This window comes from Strix aluco, chromosome 5 (assembly GCF_031877795.1).
Source record: "Strix aluco isolate bStrAlu1 chromosome 5, bStrAlu1.hap1, whole genome shotgun sequence".
NCBI lineage: Eukaryota > Metazoa > Chordata > Aves > Strigiformes > Strigidae > Strix > Strix aluco.
In genome coordinates this window covers 48,672,115-48,691,148 of record NC_133935.1, presented here as the reverse complement: position 1 = coordinate 48,691,148, position 19,034 = coordinate 48,672,115, and the positions used below count along the sequence as shown (strand labels likewise).

Sequence of the window (19,034 nt, the reverse complement as noted above, 5' to 3'; positions counted from 1 at the left end):
AAGAAATCGGCTAGTGGATGAAGATGGTCCAGATCTTTAACCTGTAGTCTAGAGAGAATGGGTTTAAAGCCCTTGTGAACTCCGTGCATTTGAAGTTGCTGGTATACACAGAGGTAACAGAAGAACAGCTCACAGGAAGGAAGGAGGATTGAAGTCTGTGGGTCGTGGAGGGGGGTTTGGGCAAGAGCCGGTAGAAGTGGGGCCCCTCTCTGCATGGGGGAGAGGTGGAGGGCCATATGAGACGGTCTGATGAAGTGTAAGTGCCCTTGCTCCTGTGAGAAGGGGCAGCAGCTGTGGTGAGCAATGTTTACTGAAGACCCTCGTCAGTAGCCTGGTGGCCCATCCTCAGGCTACTTTCAGCATTGCCTTGTGGTTGTCCTTCATGTCTCCTCCCAGTAAAAATTAAAGTCTCTTTTTCATCTCTAGGCAAAGTCAGTTGCCAGACTCCCCACCGGACTCTGGATCGGAACCGTGTTCTCCGCCACAGCTCCAGAGTAGGTCACATGAATTCAGCCTCTCCCAAGCTCATAATAATGTCTCCAGCTCCTTGTCCTTACTTTCTTCTCTGTTTACTTCTTGTAGCCCCATGGTATGACACTATGTGGCTCAGTGGGCTGCAGCCTCCGCTCCCCTGTCCATCTGCTGTGGCACCCAGCAAGCTTCCCTGCAGGTTCATGGAGACTTACTCAGACCCCAGTGCCAGTGGGCATCCCTGCACCATTCCCCAAGGCTGCTGCCTGAAAACAGAAAATGCTGTGACTCCTTGGAATAATTCTACATCGTCCAGCAGTTTGAGTTTTAATTCTTCATACCTTCAGCCGAGTGCATCTCAGATTTCTAGGTAAATGATAAATCTTTTATGCAAAGGATGAGACAGATACAAAAAAAGGTAGATCTGGTAGAAGACGTGGTTTAAGACGTGTAAAATCCCCGTAGGTGTAACATTTTCCACAGGATGGCAGTGTTTAGACATTTTTGACACACTTGTGGTTGAGAGTTCTTTAAAAATCTTGATTGAAGTTCAGATTGGAAGTAGGAATGGATTTCAATTTTGAAAACGTTACAAGGCTAAAGAGAGACCTCCAGGTGCACCATAACTGATTATTCAGGTGTTTTGCAATACTAACTACAGGGATTTGTCCATAAGGATCTTGTAGGTGTTCTGACAAGTGGCATGAGAGAAAAATAATTGTCATATCTGTGTAAGCAAGTGAAATGGTATTCATATACCATCTGCCATATTCACCCACTAGCGTGTTGTGGGTGCTTAATTATTTAAAATGCGCTGGGTAGTGCAAGCATCCAACCATGATACCTGGTAAGAATTAATTGCATGCCAGAGGGGGGCCTCTCTGGTTGTTGGGAGAGAAATGTGAATTCATCAGTGTTAGTCCTGGGCTTGCAGATGCTCTGACCCTGTCTCCTCTTCTGTACAGAGCTCAATTATGTGTTAGACGAGGGTGAAGGAAGCTGGGCCTGGGTTTCTCAGTGGAGCTATTTGTGTTCTTTCTTTGTTTTCCAGTAGAAGATGCCAGTTAGTCAAAATCATATTATTTTTTGAGGGAATACTTTGGTTATTGGAACTTAAGATATAAAATACTTCTTGACCAAATATGGAACTTTTGAACAAACCCAGAAAAAGAATAATTAATGTGGTGGGTAGGCTTTTCTTCTACTTGTGTTTGCACCTTAGTTTGAGTACATACTGGGCCTGACTGAGACATGGAGTTTGCCTTGTTTTTTCCCCATCCAGAATGAGTGACCGTCTGTTAGGATATTCTAGTTTACATTTTATAATATTGAAATTTAGGAATAAGGCTTTTTGCCTTAGCACAAAGGAGCATTTTTTGAAATCTCACTTTCTGGAAAAGGGGAAAATGGTTACCTAGTAGTTGCCCTTTGAGAGCTCTTCATTAATGCGTTAGTTTAACCACTACTAGTGTTTTCTGTATAAGAAAGAGAGTGAGTTCGTGCTCAGTGCAGCACAGTTATTCAAGATAAAGCTGTGATTTTAATACAAATGTCAGGAAACAATAAAACATGCACTGTGTAAATTTTTGAAAAGAGATAAACTTCTCTATTCATATGAAATAAAAAAATAGTTTATGTTTTGGAAGTAAAAATTGCATAATTCAGTTTTAAAAAGCCAACAACACTCACCTGCCCCAGGCAAATTAGAATCTGGGTGACAATACAGTTGGAATGGGATAGTTGGGTGTTCTCTTGTTATGATTCTGCAAAATCTGTAATTAAACTTATAAATGAGTAATGCAATGTGTGTTTTTAAAAAAGTATTTCTGCAGCATCAGGCAAAAAAAGGAAGCTCTCACAATTACTGGGAGATGCCACTGATTCTCCAGTCTTGTCTCAGGACTCCAGGCAAGGTAAGCAACTGTGTGAAGATGAAATGTAATGTTTCATGCCATAGACGTTTAAGAGTACAGTGACTTCTGGCTCTGAAAAGGTGGTGGTATTAACAATTTGTACTCCACTATGAGGTTTGGAGGAATTTACCTTTTCAGTGTTTTTGAAAACCAGGACCTATTTATATTTGGTGAAGAGGGAAGTGTTAGAGGTTCGTGTTTCATGAGGACTCTCTGTACAAAATATTCTGCCCTTCTCCATGTGTGAGCTTGCAGAACGTGGATGATACCATACTCTGCTGACTTTGTTTGGTGCTGAATTGACTGGGCAAAGAAACCATCTTGGATCAACTTGACAGGGAATTAATGTGGTAGATGAGCAAACAAATTGCAGTTTCCCTTTATCATCTCAACTCCATATTTTTTCTACAAAGTGTAGCCATGCGGAAGCTTGGTAAAAGCTGGGTGTTCTTCCCCACACCTTCCTCAAATTAATTGGTTCGTTGTTTTATCAAGATAAAAATGCTAAGCTTATACCAATTGGTAGAAAAAAGCTTATCAAGCACATACAGAAATGGATCAGCTTCCGTGAAGTGAGGCTCTCTGTGAATGAACAGTTTGTAATGAACAATTTATCTGAGGAATTTCACCCTTGTCTGTTATGGAAAAGCTGAGAGTTACTTGTTATTTCTTCAGAGCAAGTTATTTTTCAGCATTAAATCAGTCTTTTAGACTACTTTTAATGAGTAGCAACTGGATTTACTAAGTTACTTTTCCTTTGGTATCTTTTATTTGATCAGTGTTGCTTGATTGGGACTGGTCCTCTAAGTCTACCACTGCTGGAAAGAGAGGATGAGAAGACACTTCTGTACCTAAAATTGCTATTGCTTGTTTTAATATGTAAAGACAGAGCTTTGAAATATGCTTTCCCTGGGAGTCACTCTTAATAAAACCGTACTGACACTCGTGTTATTGGAAAAAAGATCATTTAGAAGTGAGATGTGAATTTCCTTACTGTGGCTTTTTTCTTATATTTTCATTCTGCTTATGTCAGATGTGGGGAATTGCAAATTAAGCTTGGGCCTGAAATGATTCTGTAGGCTCTCTCTTATTGTGCTGCCACTGGCTGTGGATGGATCTTAGCTTATATGCTCAATGACATATTTTCTTCTGTCCTTACTGTACTCCATTTACCTGTCTCTCTTATGACATTCTCCTCTGTCTTCATAAAATGTGTAATACCTCAGAAAGCATTAACTAGTCAACCAGAGCTGGTGATGAATGTGCTTGCTATTGGAAAACTGTGCCTCCTACTCTGGAACAAAGTACCTGTTGCAGTGAGTTGGAGTATATTCAGTTTAAACCTGTAGTAGAGAGAATGGGAAACATGTAATTATTTTGTTTAATTGCTTCTTGCAGTGTTGTAACTGTACAGTAAAATGCTTAGCTTGCTTTTTTTTTTTCTCTTTTTGTTTCCCCAAAAATAGCAAGTGCTACTTGTGTAATATTTTGCAAATCAGGAAAGCTGAAAAATTTGTTTTCTAGGGCAAGGGAATATAACACAACCTTCTGGAATAACTGCAAAGGACAATCAGATTTACATATATATGCAATATTTTTGTGCTTTATATGTATGTATATATGTAAATATATTTATAAAAATGTTTATGCAGGATTTTTGGCTAGTGACAAAAGTAATAACTGAATTGTCACTATCTCTCTACAGCAACTGTTAAGGACTGTGCAGCTGAAGTGCGAGAATATGACAGTGATGGACAGAATGCAGCTTTGGAAAAATGCTGTCAAGCTCTAACATGGCAACCATATCAAACTTCTCAGTGGAACAGCTTATTTAACTCTAATTATGAAAAACTGTAAGCACTGATATTTGCACTTGGAAAAAGTGGTTTATTGGTTTTTCTTCTGCTGGTATTGTAGTTTTGTAGAAATAAATGATACTTTTGGCATCCCTTGTTCTTACTGAAAATAAGACTGGAGAAGGAGGTATAGCAGGCATGATGGAATATGAATCTGCAGATGTATCAGATAAGCAGAATTTTAAACACTGGTTGAAATTCATGCCAGTTTTTCTGATTTCCCTTCAGGGGTTTAAGGGAAAAAGTAAAATGAATTTAACTTTAAATATCTGTTCATTTTTGTTTCTTTTGTCAAGCACATTGGGGCAAGTAATTACTGAGCATATGGCACCTTTCCCTCTAATGGCCTAAAACATTAAAGACAAATGGAAATAGAAGATACCTGTAGTATTTCTAGGCGCATATAACCTAAGTCTTAATAACTATAGACATATATATATGATGTGCAACTGTTTAGTCAAAGATTTAGAGTTTTCCTGTATACATCAGAACTGTAAATATTTTTTTTGGCCACATGATCTTGCAAAGGTCATTCCAAGGTCACTTCACATCCCTGGTTTTCTCCATTTTCTCCATGTGAATGGTCCCTTACAACAAAACCCCTTCTAGAGTGGCTGGTTTATTCCCCAGGATTGGTGCAAGCAATTTGTCACTGTCTTCACAGGACTTAAATAGTATAGTAAATTTTAATTTTCCTCTAGCCCAACTGCTAAAAGCACTCATGGGAGTTTGGAGTGTATCAGTATCAGTGCTGCACACTGACATTTGTGCACAGTGTGACAGGGGCAATACACATCTTACTGTGTCCCACACAACCCTTCTTCTAAGGTCTTGACATGACAAGAGACAGCTCAGTGTCCACACCTTTCTACTCTTAGGAGCTGGATGGACCAAGAAACCTCCAGCTGTGTTTGTGATGTGAATTGTCACTCTAGATAGAAGTGGCTTCCAACTCCTGTTACACTTTCAGTCCGCAAGTACATGAGAGAGCTGTGAGCTGATGGTGGGAGATTGCTCTCCTGCCACTACCCAATTACTTGTTGGTTCCCATACACTTAAAATTGAAATTCCAGACCTACATTTCTTTGTGGCCTGTGTTGACAAAGAAGAATGTGATGCTGAGCGTTAAAGCATCCAAATACATGTACTGTTGCCATTACTGTGGAAGGGGATTGAGGTATTATTTGCAGATGAAGACAGTGTTGCTTTAAGTGAGGTCAATAGTGGTCCCTTTGTTCCAAGATGCACTATAATTACAGCATGGTGCACAGATTTTCTGAGTAGTGATCCTGTATTCTGTTAGTCTCAAAAGAGTCATGTGCTTATCACTGCTCAGTGTAGATGGATTGGTCCTGTACCTCAGAGTTGCTGTGCCCACTTTAAGGGTGTTTCTCAGGTTAATTATTATTTTCCATTTTATTAATCCAATATTTTAACCTTTTGATTAATTCATTTTTACAACAAAATGCTGTTAGCTGAGGTAGATTCATTAGAAAAGGTTACTCTACCATTAATTATGACCTGCATTGTGTCTGCTTAGCACTTTCTTAGCCCCTTGCCCCAGGGGCTAAGAACTTGGACTGTGTTCCAAAGATGTTGTCTGAAGACTCAAATTCTAAATAGAAAGAGGAATTCGAAGTGTATTTCTAGTAGGGATGCTTGTGTGACAGGGATAGTCCTTGCTACCTAATTGTTCTTCCAAGTTTTACTGTACTGCTTGGTAAGACTGACCATTCTTTGTGCGATCAGATCAAAATTAGTATTTGCTCTTGGTTACTATAAATGGCATACTCAGAAAACGATAAGCATGAAATTCCTTTTTGGGAGTTATTGTCCCAAACAATTCAACTTGGAGAAATGGCAATTTCTACTTTTGCTTCTAAATCTGCTTGCCTGTGTGTAAGCAAATACTCTGAAATTGCTTTAAGAATATCAGCTAATGAACTTGCTTCACACCTAAATCTGAAAAATTACTCCTTTTTCTACTATGAAATGCACACATTTCCTACATAAATAAAAAGATTTATCAGTTGTAGGGAGAAACTGAAGTTTTGCTTCTTTAATAATGATGGTTTGAGGAGATGATAGACGCTTCATATAATTTTAAATATGAATTAACATATGACTTAGTAGTTTTGAAGTAGTTACAAAGTAGTTTTATCATTATTCCATGTCCCAGATAATCAGTGATTGTTTGAAAGGGGCCTTTTGTTCATAATTTATAAAAAGATAATAATGTCTGTATGTTTCTTGTAAAATCTGTACATTTTGATTTTTCCAACTAATAATGTGCAAACGAATGGATGAGTTCTGAAAAGCCATCTTCAGTAATTGTGTTAATGAGAGGTTCTCAGTAGCATCAGATGAGATCATCATTATCAAACTTTCATTAGCAAGAAAAGTCAATGCCCATGTAAGAGAACCTTGCCACATAGTCCTATTTCAGAATTATCCATCACTTAAATCAGAGGACTGGAAACATTATTGGGATGGTGAGTTCACTGTCTCTTTTAGAAAGATCTTTTGATACCTTTCCTTGTTTGCTCTGAATCATAAGGACAGAATACTCTTTGGGTGACAAATTAGTCTTTTGAATAAATAGGTTTTCCTTAGTTGGGAAAGGATGGACAATATTATAAAGGAGAGTTTTATAGTCATCTGGCCAGAGAGTCAGTATCAATAGCTTTTCTTGTAGCTTGAGTAAAGCCTTATTTGAATCCCAGCAGCTTCTGCAGAAGCACTTGGTGTGGGAATTCAGGAATAAACTAGGGAGCCTTGCTGGCTCATTAGCACATTGTTGTCTGTAGCACTCATTCAGCTCTGTTTTTTATAGCAATGTTATAATGAATGATTGAATACACTAAAAGGTTTGGTTGTGCTTTTAGGTGCACAGAGTTCCTTTATACCAGATTTGTAAGTGAGGATTATGTAAGCCTCACCACCTCTGGTTTCCAAACATTTTGTGTGTCAGACTAGAATTAGAGTACATTTTATGTGCATTTTCATTTTTACACCTCTGAGAGGCTAAGAAGAGAATACTGCTAGAACCGGTGATTGTAAAGATGTATTTTGGCTCCCATTCTGTCAGTAAAACTCCAATGGATTTTCAGACCACATCAAAAATACAGCTCAAGATGTCACTCAAATATGCCTGTACTTAAAGTTGCTATTCTTTCTTATTGTTTTTGTAGACCTGCTGTAGGATATCACATTGTCACAGATAAAGGATTTAATTTTTCAACAACAGATGATGCCTTTGTGTGCCAGAAGAAGAATCATTTCCAAATCACAGTCCATATTAGAATCACTGGACATCCAAAATATGTCAAAACTCAGCTGGGGGGGAAACCAATAGAAAAGTTTTACTTGAAAGCTTTTGGAATAAAGGCAAGTATTTCTCCTCTTTGTGACTTTTAATAAGTTAGTATGTGATTATCCATAAAATGAGGTAAATAATTGAAATTAACTCTTTTCTTAGTAATTTTTGACTCAGAACTGAAAAAAGAACTCTTTTAAGTTGCTAGTGGCTTCTGTGTGGAACTCTTTGCAAAAAAAGTGATGTTTTATGGACGCTTGTGCTGCTATATGCTGAAAGACATCATGTTTGCCTGTTTGCCATGGTTTCACTGACTTCCCTCTCTTTGTCTGAAATTTTGTTCCCTCTGTGGGCAGTGCAAGGGTGTCAGCTGTTGTGTAGGTGGCCAGTCTACCCATTGGTCAAAAAAATGTGTTAAAAAAAGTCACAAAGCAAAGAAAAGAATCAAATCTATTTTTCCTGAACAGTTAACATGAAGAAAACCAATAAAATTTCCTTATTTCTTCTTACCAGGCTTTCCATTTTCATTTTAAGAACCAAATTCTTCCCAGCCAATATAGGTCCATACGCTTGCATATACAGAAGTAGTAAGAAATTTTAATCTTTCTGAAAGATTTGATGAGTTTTTTTACTTACTACCAAAATTCAGTGATTTAAAAAAATCCATGTAGCTGTTTTACAAGGCAGTTACTACCAGATTTGCTTAATGCATTCTAATGCAGAAGAAATTAGTGAATGTTACTGCCATTTGAAGCAAAGTGCTGCTTGGTACCATTCCAGGAAGGTACAGAAAATTACATTAAAATAACTTGTGGAACTACCTTGCATAGGTTCAGTTCTCATGTTAAATACCTACATTTATGCTTTGGAATAGAATGAGCCAATAATAGTCTAGATTCAGAAAGCAATTTTTCTTTTGCAAATTAATGCATGACTTTTCCTTTTTTTTTTTTTTTTTCCCCCCCCCTTTCAAATCATGTCCATAGAAAGATTTGGGTCTTCAGACTAGCTGTAAGGTGTCAACTGATCAGGAGAAAATTCCTATCTTAATTTCTATGTAATTCCATGAGAAATGAAAGAGATTTCACTGTTTCAGACACAATTTACCTATTAATTTCTATTTAAAATTTTATGTGTTTGACAATTTAATATTCTTGTCATTTTTGAAAATTCTTTTTTCTTTATAGGTGGAAGCTCCAAATCAAACAATTGCTATTGAACAGTCTCAGTCAGATCGAAGCAAAAAAACTTTCCATCCTGTTAAGTAAGAATTTTGAGAAATTTATTCCATTTTATTTCAATACGTGATTGATCTGAAATGTGAAGTAGTAGTTTCCTGGAAGCATAGTAGCTCTAAGGCAGTTTTCTGATCTTTATCCAAATTCCATTCTGGGTGTGCACATAGAATCACAGTAGTAATATATACCTGGTCTCCCTCCATGAAGGAAAATTTTCAGCAGCTTTGCAACTGTGTTTAAGTATGTCTATCCAAAATATTTTATATTTAGCTAGCAACACTGTTTAGAGCTGTAGGGCAGATGCATTTCTCATCTTAAAAAATGTCAGTAATGTTCCTGTTCTACACAGGCATGAGATGTATTTGCAAGTGCTTTTAAAGGGGAGTGCCTCTGCTAGAAACTTATGTGCACCTTCTCCCTGGAACTCTCTGCTATTCTGCATCTTAACTCATTGGCAGAATCAATGTTTGTTCTTCTGGCACAAGTGTCTTCTGTTGGAGCTGTTCTGTTCTTTGTAAATAATTAAATGAGCCTTAAAACAAAAAGATAAGACAGTGTCAAGTTTGGCAAGACAGTGCTGGGATAAAGGCTGGAATATATTATCTACAAAAATGAACTTTGATCTTGGGAGAAGAGCTCGATTTTCACTAAATTACCTCTATTATGGCATTCTTCTTCCTTCTGCATACTGACGAATAGATTCTGGGTGTGTGTAAATTGTTTCATGGGTGACTGTTCAGTGGACTGTGGTTTTCTCCATGAAAACCCTTTATTCATAGTATTTACCAATTACAGGAGCATTGCCACTATGTATTTGAGACATAGGTGCATATTTTATACTTCCAGACATACAAATTAAGTGCAGGTGAAAAAAAAAGGACAAGCAGTAAAATTTATTTATTTTAATGTGGGCATTCAGATCCAACAATAAGCAATGTTAACCTTGGCAAGCAACAAATACCCATTGTATGGAACACATACAGTTTTATTATGTTCAAGACTATACAAACAGACCAAGAAACACAAGACTCTTACTAAAAACAGTTTCCCACTGCTGGTGCTATATCTTGTTTATCTCCTTGACATAGTCACTGTGTTTTTAATGCATTTTTATAAACCAAGATTACTGCATTTTTACTGGGGTTCCTCTGTTTTTTTCATTTGCCAGTTTTTCTTAAAACTGTTTTAATGAGTTTGAGGAAATCTGGCATAAGCCAGGTAGATCTCTAAATGCTTATTTCCCTGATCTTGTTTCCTCTTCTATTTTAGAGTTGATCTGCCAGAGGACCAGATAACTAAAGTAACACTGGGAAGGTTGCATTTCAGTGAAACAACAGCAAATAATATGAGAAAAAAGGGGAAACCTAATCCTGACCAGAGGTATTCCTGTAGCTAGTTGACCTGTGTGTGTGAAGTGGAAAAGGAGGTCTACTTTAGAATGGAAATGATGCTTGTGAAAAATCTCAGTGTTGCCCAATCTGTGATTTTATTTCAAATTCTGTGATATTTGGTATCTGCTTAAAGGCCTCTCTTCTAGAGCCACAGAATGATATGAGAATAAAATAAAGTATCCTCATGGTCAGAGATCGTTTCAGGAAATCATGGCCAGAATGATGGCTGATGAAATCAGGAAGCCAAAAAAACAGATAACAATAATTTTCTTCTGGGGAAGGAAGGGTCTTCACCTTTGAGTCTTCATTTCTCAAATTTGTCGAAATTACTATAATCTTTGTTCATTTTCAGTGATTGTTGGGATTGAGATAGCATATTACTTGAGAGCGAGGGAAATAATTTTTCTTTCGTATTGTAACATAAATGCATTTAAAAACCCATGCTAGCTATCTTTTTATGTATCAATAATAGCAGTTGTATTTAAAACATTTTATTTTTTTTTTCTGTGAGAAGACATTATTTCAATTTATTGTCTTGATTAAATCAATTTCAAATTAGATACTTCATGCTGGTAGTTGGACTGTATGCTGTCTCTCAGGACCAATTCTACCTACTGTCTGCAAATGTCTCTGAAAAGATCATTGTGAGGGTAGGTACAAAATATATATTGCTTTCATGTGAAAAGTATTTACTGTTTTGATATTCACAGGAGACTATGGGGGCTGATTCTAGGGCATAAAAATTACTACTGGCTCAGAAAGATTGAGGAAAAAAATGTACAGTTTCATATTGTATGAGTATGTTGTTATTTTTTATTTATCGGGATTTTAAAATGTTAAAACTAGAGCTGTAGAAGAATTTTAAAGGAAAGGTTGTTGTGAATTCCAATACCAAATATGTTGATTTTTCCAGATTGTTTTTTCTTTGAGGTGAAACAATTTCCTGCACTTGCCAGGAATCTGGTAAATGCTTTCATTGGCTAGATGCTTCATTTTCAAAGGAGGATGAGAAAGAAAAAAAAAATGCAAGGAAAGAAGGTAAAGCAACAATAGGAAAATTAAGACTCATAGCTGCCCCTTTCCAGTGTGTTTCCAGAGTGTCTCAGCTCTTAATTTTGTGGTTATAATATAGGTTTCAAAATAGAAAAAAGAAGACTTGGTCTCTCTTCTTCATGACTCTTCCTCATTACTTTTCAGTCCCCTGATCCATATCAAGTTTTCCTTTTAGTACTCAGCTTTAGCCTACAGTTAGGATTAGACTTGGAAGAGAGAAAAATCCCAGAGCTCTATTGTGACAGGAGCTATGGAGGGTTGGGGTTAGGAGAGAGTGAACGCAGAGCCCCAGCGTGAGTGGAGTTGCAAGGGGGACTGCCAAGGGAAGGTGGAGACTACCAAAAGCAACGTCCTGGCCCATTTTTCATGTGACCAGTAGCAGGTGGTTAATGTTTGAACTGGGCATAGCCTAGGGTTATGGTTATTTCTAGGATGAAAATCATGTTTAGGACTCAGAAAGATAGGAAATGCGTAGGTGTCATGTGGTGGGGCTGCAAAGGGCCTCTGGAAGTTGCAGTCCAGTGAACTGTTTTGCGTGGGCCAATCGGGGAGCTGCTGCTTGCTTCCATGGAGTCTTTCTAGTCCTTGACTTATGGTGAAGAAAAGGCTTAGCATTCTGTTTTAAAGTCAAGTAAGACCAAGAGCTCTAGTGTATTAAATGGGGCTGGGAAGGAGCTCCTAAAGAAAGGTGGGGGCCGTCAGAAGCTTTTAGTCCTAGCATCATTTTTTGTAGGCTGTTGCTTGGGTCCTTTTTGGTGGCACATTGTCTTCCTGAGCTTATGGTTACAGCCTGGTTTAAGCATTTGGGTTTGGAGAGAGCAAAAGTGCAAATCCCTAGTATGTGTGGTGTTGCACAGGGGTTTCCAAAGGAAGATGAGGGCTTTCAGATGGTTTCAGTCCTGGCTCTTTTTTCAACTGGGCCATAACTTTGTGTCTTCTTGTGCCATTAACCCTCTTCCTGCAGTTATGGTTAGGTTTCTGGAGGGCAATATGAGAGAGCTCCTTTTTGGGTGGAGCTGTGAAAGGGCTTTGAAGTCAATGTTTGGAGTTCAGTAGTTTTCTGCCCTGCTGAGAAGTTTTATCATTCTGACCATTGCTGTGGGTTCTTTTATTTCAGGACACTGAAGCATGGTGTTTCTATCATTCCTGCATATTTAGTTCTTTTTCTTTTCTGTCTATTAATTTCCACAATTCTGCTTTCGTCTGAATTTCTCTTTCTGCATCTAGCAGTGTTACCAATATAATAGCTTTACTAATTTGGGAAAGCTGTTAAATTTTCACATTTGACTCATCCTTGGGATTATTGGTTTTATTTTTTTTTATTTGATTATATATTTTAATGTAAGATTTAGAAATTTACATTTTTCTACCATTTTTAATGTTAGATTCTTCTGAAATTTCAATGAAGAGAGCTTCTTTGATGTGTGTGAGACAGTTTTTTAATACGAATCCAGGGAATGAGATTTTGCAAACATGGCCACTATTGCAGACAAAGAAAAACGAAGGTAGAAAAGCAGAAGGATCAAGAGGCTGTGATTTGAAGTGGTGAAAATATCAACAGGAAAGCTGGAAAGAAAAAAAAGTCATTTTCCAGATGTCTGACAGAGCTTCAGTGGCAGGGTACAGTGAGCCAGCCACTGGCAACCTTAAAGTGGCAAAGCTGTGCAAATACACTGCGGGAGAAAGCAACTCATGTTCTGGCCCTTTATACATGCAAACATAACATAACAAAACTACCAGCTGTGTAGTGGTTATCAGGCATATCAGATCATGCTCTAATTGTGACAAACAGTGATAAGTGCAGAGCACCGTGCCCTGTAGATGGTGAAGCCTTGTGAAAGCCTGGCTTCTTTAAACGAGTGTGAACTTTTTATTGTGATCATACTTTTGTTCAGGGTCTAATTTTAAAGCCTGAATTCAAATTTTTTCAAAAAAATAAAATTAATTATTGACATCGAATGCCTTTTCTAATTATACACACTCAGTTGTTTTATAGGTGTTCTTTGAAAGTCCTGTTTCCTTGACACGAAATTTCTAATGGGTGTGTTTAAAACGTTACAGAGGATCTTATGAACCACATGTGTTTAATCTGTGCCTTGTTTGCTCTTTTCTGATTTCCAGCCTCAACTAAAGTTTGCTGGTAAACAAAGAATGATTATGTGCCATAATGTCAAAGTTAAAGTTTGGAAAGCTTGGACACTGACAGTTTAGCTTAAAGTGATAAAAAAGTAGAATTCAAGCAATGAGACCAATGCTGTGTGAGCAGAAAGACTTAGAAGTAACTCCACTTGGGATTTTTTTTTGTTGATGTGTTAGTAAAGCTCTTGAATACAATTTAAATATTAAAGATTTGGCATTTCATTTTCCCTGAATTTCTAATGGAATAAGCAATAGTACATCTATGCTATACTATATCTTTAAACATGAGTTTTCCTTCCAGGCATCTAACCCAGGGCAGTTTGAGAATGACAGTGATGTACTGTGGCAGCGAGGACATGTTCCAGAGACGATAGTCTATCATGGTCGAGTAGGAATTAACACAGATGCACCAGATGAAGCTCTGGTTGTCTGCGGAAATGCAAAAGTTATGGGCAGAGTCATGCATCCATCTGACAGCCGAGCAAAACAGAATATCCGGGAGGTGAGGGCTGTGGAGTATTTAGGGCATTTATGTTTGCACCACAGCACATGTGTGGATCATTGTTCTGACACATGAAGCAGCTTCTTTATCCTGGGTGTGCTGAAATGCTGGCCTAAAGAAACCAGATGTACCACTGTGCTCTGTAGAGCCATTGCCTGTGGACTTTGGAAGAGGCTGTCTGTAGAAGCTGGGGATATCTGTGTAAATGGGAGTTGTCAGGCTGAAGGGTAACTGGCAATAAAAATACAAACAGCACTCTGCCGATGGGGAGTGGGAAGATTGTCCATATTTTTTGCTGTGAAGACTGGCCAAGTGACCGTGTCAGGCATGTTGCTATCTAAGCAATACCCTAGATGCCATGACATTTTTAGTGTTTCAACATGTGAATCTCCGTGTTTGTCCAACTAGGTCGATACGAATGAGCAGTTGAGAAGAATTACACAAATGAGGCTGGTGGAGTATGACTACAAGCCTGAATTTGCATCTGTTATGGGAATTAAAAATACCCACGAAACAGGTATTGGGTCAGCTCTGTTCCCATTTTTCTTTAACTTCCACTGTTGTTCATTGTGCCATAGTGCCTTTTAACACCCTGCTATTTCATCCTCATTTCTTAGGATACCACAATTGCACATTCTGCTGTGTATCTCTTGTGATATAAAAATGCCAAAATTAAGTATTTCTGTTAATTTTCCAACTTCTGTTTTGATTTTTAAAGATAGGAGGTTATTTTTCCAGATGTTTAATGAGAATGAAGTATGTGATCACAACCAATTTTGTTCTTTGCAGAGAAATGGGAATTCTAAAGCTTTCTGTTTGTTTTCTGTGGAATGGAAAAAAAAAGTGAAATCCTAGATTTTCCTACCACAGAGAAATTCTAGATTGTGTTTGGCCCTACCTGTAGCTTTTAGGATGGGCAACTCAAAGCACACAACCATGGTCAACAGCATGCCATGTGTTTCCTGACTTTAGTTTCTGTTATCTTGTGAACAGGCATAATAGCCCAGGAAGTGAAGGAGCTTTTACCTCAAGCTGTTAGAGAAGTTGGAGATGTTGCTTGTAATGATGGAGAAAAAATAGAGAACTTCCTCATGGTTGACAAGGTATGGTCTTGAGAGAGAAAGCGGATGTGTGTATTTAGACTGTTCTTTTCGTATATGGAGCTATAAACACACACTATGCTTTATACAAAGCTGTAGGCCTCCACCTGTATTTACAAAAAATAGTGTTTGGCAAATCAGTGAGAAAAAATGAACCACCAGGTGTTAGTAAATGGCTGAATCTTTTAACGACAAAAACAATTTACATTAAAATCTCATTATAATAATAAATAACCATACAATAAAAGAGAAAAGGAAAAAAAACTAACTTTGCTGGATAAAGGTGGATAGCGATTTGATAGCATTGGTCCAACAAGTGGGACTCCAAAACATTCTCTTGTGTTTAAGTTAATTAAGTGTTCCAGAAGTGAATTAAGCAACTATGGCATTCTGTTTGTTAAATAAAAACTTCCTTACTCTAATCCTGGTGTAATCACTTCATACCAAATACAAATGCTATCTCTGTGTGTGCTGTGGGAAGGTTTTTTTGGCCATCTGAAATCCTTATTATAGCTTCAAAACCATATACTATAAAACGTTTACGGCACATGAAGTAGTTACCATGCTCATAGGTTGGAAATAATGCCTTAGTCTATTGTCGTGTGCTCTCTTCCCCTCCTTTTCCTGTAGAAATAGGATGGAAGGGACCGTCAGTCACAGAATCCAGTCACACGACATTGTCCAGAACACTGATCAGAGCAGTCCCTCTGTTGTGCCCTGGTTCACTGCAGGTCAAGGACCACTTCCCAGCTTTTTCCTGCTTACAGCTGATACTGGGAAGAGTCTTGCCTGGATGATGTCATGAACATGATCCTTTATTCATTATAATCATGCATTCTTTCCTTATTCTGTAGAAAACACAGGTTTATACCACCAAACTTGGAGAAAATATCTATAAAAAATACTGCATTTCACTTGTCTTCTTTTGATAGGCTACAAATAAGTTAAATTCATAGGTTAAATCTGCTAGGCTGTATGCCATATAAAGAAAGCATGAACTAGACACCTTGAGTAAAGCTGTGGAAAGAACACTTTTTAGAGATACTGTTGAAAAGGAGATATTTAGAAAATTTGCTGTGTTTGGTCAGGGGTCCAGCCTGTAACTGATTTCTAGATGCTCATAGAAGAGCAATGGTGTTAGATAGTGACACTAGGTTCATTTTGCCGTTTAGCCCTTCCTGTTACATTGTCTGACAGCTGCAGCATCATTTGCGTTTTTGAGTCCCCCCCCAAACTGCTATGGGGTAGTCAGGTTGGACAATTGAGCTTCTGATTTATATCTCTCTTTGCTGAAATATCACACAAAATACCATCTGTAACAGTGTCTCACAGCACTGCCTTTTGGGCCCATCATAAACCCTTTCTCCTCTGTAGCTTGGGTCTCTGGAGAATGCTTGCCAGGATGTCTTCCAGGGATGAGACCTAGGAAATAGAGAAAGCCTACTGCACCCTGCAGGGCGTGATTCTGTTGTGGATGTGGCCCAAGCAGGAATGAGTTGTTACAACGATGGCTTATTTGCTGCTTAACATTTTCTTGACAACTTGGCTAGGTCTGGGATCCCTTCACAAACACTTTGACATTCTTTTAATGCAGTTAGGTAAATCTGTGCTCTCTCCTATTTCTCCTAACACCTGTGGCAGAGCATGTGAAGGTCAGTTCCGTGAGCTTTGGGGTGACAGGGGCAGAAGAGATCTGTGTTTAACAGTTTAAGATGTGTATTGAATTCAGAGATTTGGAACATCTGATGTCCAGGTGGAACATCTGCTTTAATGTCTGAAGCTCCCAATGCCGGAATAGCTCAGCACCTTGAATACTAAATGGACAGTGCTTCATATCTTTGCTTTCAGTTAGGAAGGTGATGAGGCCTTGAACTTTGTTACCTCACATTCCAAGTTTAGTTCCAGATAAGCAGGATATTGGCTGGTTTGGTTGTGTCTCTTTGTCAGCTACCTTTTTGGAGCTGTCCAACCCTGTAAAATTAATTGACTGCATTATGCATTTGAACCAGGCTCTGCTATTTTCTAGTGAAATGTCTCAACTGTGTGGAAATTTGCTGTTTGGGGGCAAGAATCTTTCTTCTCTTCTCAATTTTACTGTGCTTACTACTTCTTCTTCAGTGAGGCAGTAAAACTCTAATCAGTCTTTTTTTCCCAAAGAACGTATTCCTTCATTTTGCCAGATGATCCATTTTCTCAGCTAGTTGAATTCACCTAGAAGAGATTCATGCATGATTTGAAGAGAATGGAAAGGGCAGCTGCTACATATCATTGATATGAGGACAAGTGACCGTATGAATGATTTCACAGTTCTAGGCACAGGAGGTTATTCTGAAGTCACTTTTTAGTTAAACAGGCTGTTGGTCTTCTGGCGGTACCGAAGTTTGCAACTTACCACCAATATCTGTGCTCTGGTTTTGTTTATACAAAATACTATCTGTTTTTGTGGAATGCAGTCACCTGTAAAAGAAAGGTGGGCATGGCGTTTACAATCTGAAAGGCAAAACTCTGCTTTTGCCTTACTTCTGCATGACTTGACTAGACTGGAACACTTAGCAATATTAACTGCAGTAATAGCTTCGGCCAAGATCTAATGGCATCAGTCTGGTTGTCCGTTAGTATAAGAAAGCCATTCTTTCAAACACAGCAAAGAAAATATGCTGTTACTGTGCTCCTGCAGTGGATCAGTGACCATTTTTGGCTCAGAAGTGGGTAAAATACTCATTACCTGGATGGTTGTACTGAGGCCTTCTCCAACAGCAGATTGATACTTAGATGATAAGCAGGGGGTAGAAGAACAGAAGGCTTTTCTTGGGTAAAATATTCAGAAGGAGTAAATGGAGGGTGTCTAAACTGTGTTAAGTGTAGAGCTAGTCACGCTATCAGAACTTACAGGACTCCTGTAAGAGGCTGGAGAGGTTGAAAGGGAGAACAAAATATTATGCCATCACTGCTTGATCTCTGGTTTGGATCTTTCCCTGTCTCACTGATTCATGTATGATTCAGGTTATATATACAACATGGATAAAAACTCTGGCTTGTCTAAGCCAGGTTAGTCAATCCTGTAGGTAGATAGTTGGATGTACATTTTGCTAAGGGATTCTGAAATCTGCGTTCAGCTGCAGCACTACAAATCAAATAGTAGGTGCCTGCTGTGACAGTGTTAAGGTTTAAAATTCAATACAGTATGACTGTAAAATATAGTTTAAATTCTTGGTCTACAAAGCCTTTTAGCTTCTTTAAATTTTTCTGCAAGTCCTCATTTTCAATTTACTGCAAATTGAGCATAAGCAATTTTTATAATCTAGCAAAAGTGTTTTATAGTCATAAGTGTGTCCCATTTACAGTGAGATAACTTGCATTTGCATTTTAAATATTCAGTGTATCCTTACATAGGTGAATTCTGTACTCATTCCTGCTTGTTACATCTGATTGATGAATATACTGTATCTACTTTTGTCATTATTTTGCTTCTCAGGATCAGCTCTTTATGGAGAATGTTGGTGCTGTAAAGCAGCTTTGTAAACTAACAAACAATCTTGAAGTAAGAATAGAAGAATTGGAACAGTGGAATAGGAAACTGTCCAGGCTGAAACGGATGAGCAGTTTAAAGTCAACAGTCAGTGAAGAGAGCAAAGTCAGGTACCTCTGTCAGGGATGTTCTCTGATATTTGTCACAGAAATTGGTAAAGTGGTCTCTGTGGTAGAAGTGAAAACGGGTTTTGCTTGACAGTGGAGTTAGCTCATTTCCAGCATTTAAGTTGTGCAAAAAATGCGAATTTCTCATATTTTTTACCTCACTGACAAAATTAATATTTGAAATGGCTGTTAAATCGCAGTCATTTTTGTAATTGCTTCAGTTGCATAAAGCAAGGACAGATTATGTCCATTTACAGCCCTGGAGCTTGGAAATTGCTGCTAAGAGAAATTTGCAGAGCTTCTTCTGCAAGAAAGGATCTTCATTAGTGCCTCAGTGGAAGTGATGAGTATTTCTTATTTCTAAACCATTTCCCCAAGTTTTCTTTGAAATCAAATGTAGCATTTAATATCATTCACCT

The 19,034-nt window shown here is 38.1% G+C and overlaps 1 protein-coding gene across 1 annotated transcript in view; it reads left to right on the top strand.

Annotated features, from left to right (window-relative positions):
* Positions 1-19,034, top strand: part of MYRFL (myelin regulatory factor like) — a 49,068-nt gene that overhangs the window by 13,807 nt on the left and 16,227 nt on the right. The window contains exons 3-14 of the mRNA XM_074825444.1: positions 427-494; positions 583-841; positions 2,293-2,384; positions 4,090-4,237; positions 7,432-7,627; positions 8,744-8,820; positions 10,064-10,174; positions 10,745-10,835; positions 13,679-13,879; positions 14,288-14,396; positions 14,873-14,982; positions 18,455-18,618. Of these exons, the coding sequence (XP_074681545.1) occupies positions 427-494; positions 583-841; positions 2,293-2,384; positions 4,090-4,237; positions 7,432-7,627; positions 8,744-8,820; positions 10,064-10,174; positions 10,745-10,835; positions 13,679-13,879; positions 14,288-14,396; positions 14,873-14,982; positions 18,455-18,618 (1,626 nt within the window). The remainder of the gene's footprint in view (positions 1-426; positions 495-582; positions 842-2,292; positions 2,385-4,089; positions 4,238-7,431; positions 7,628-8,743; positions 8,821-10,063; positions 10,175-10,744; positions 10,836-13,678; positions 13,880-14,287; positions 14,397-14,872; positions 14,983-18,454; positions 18,619-19,034) is intronic.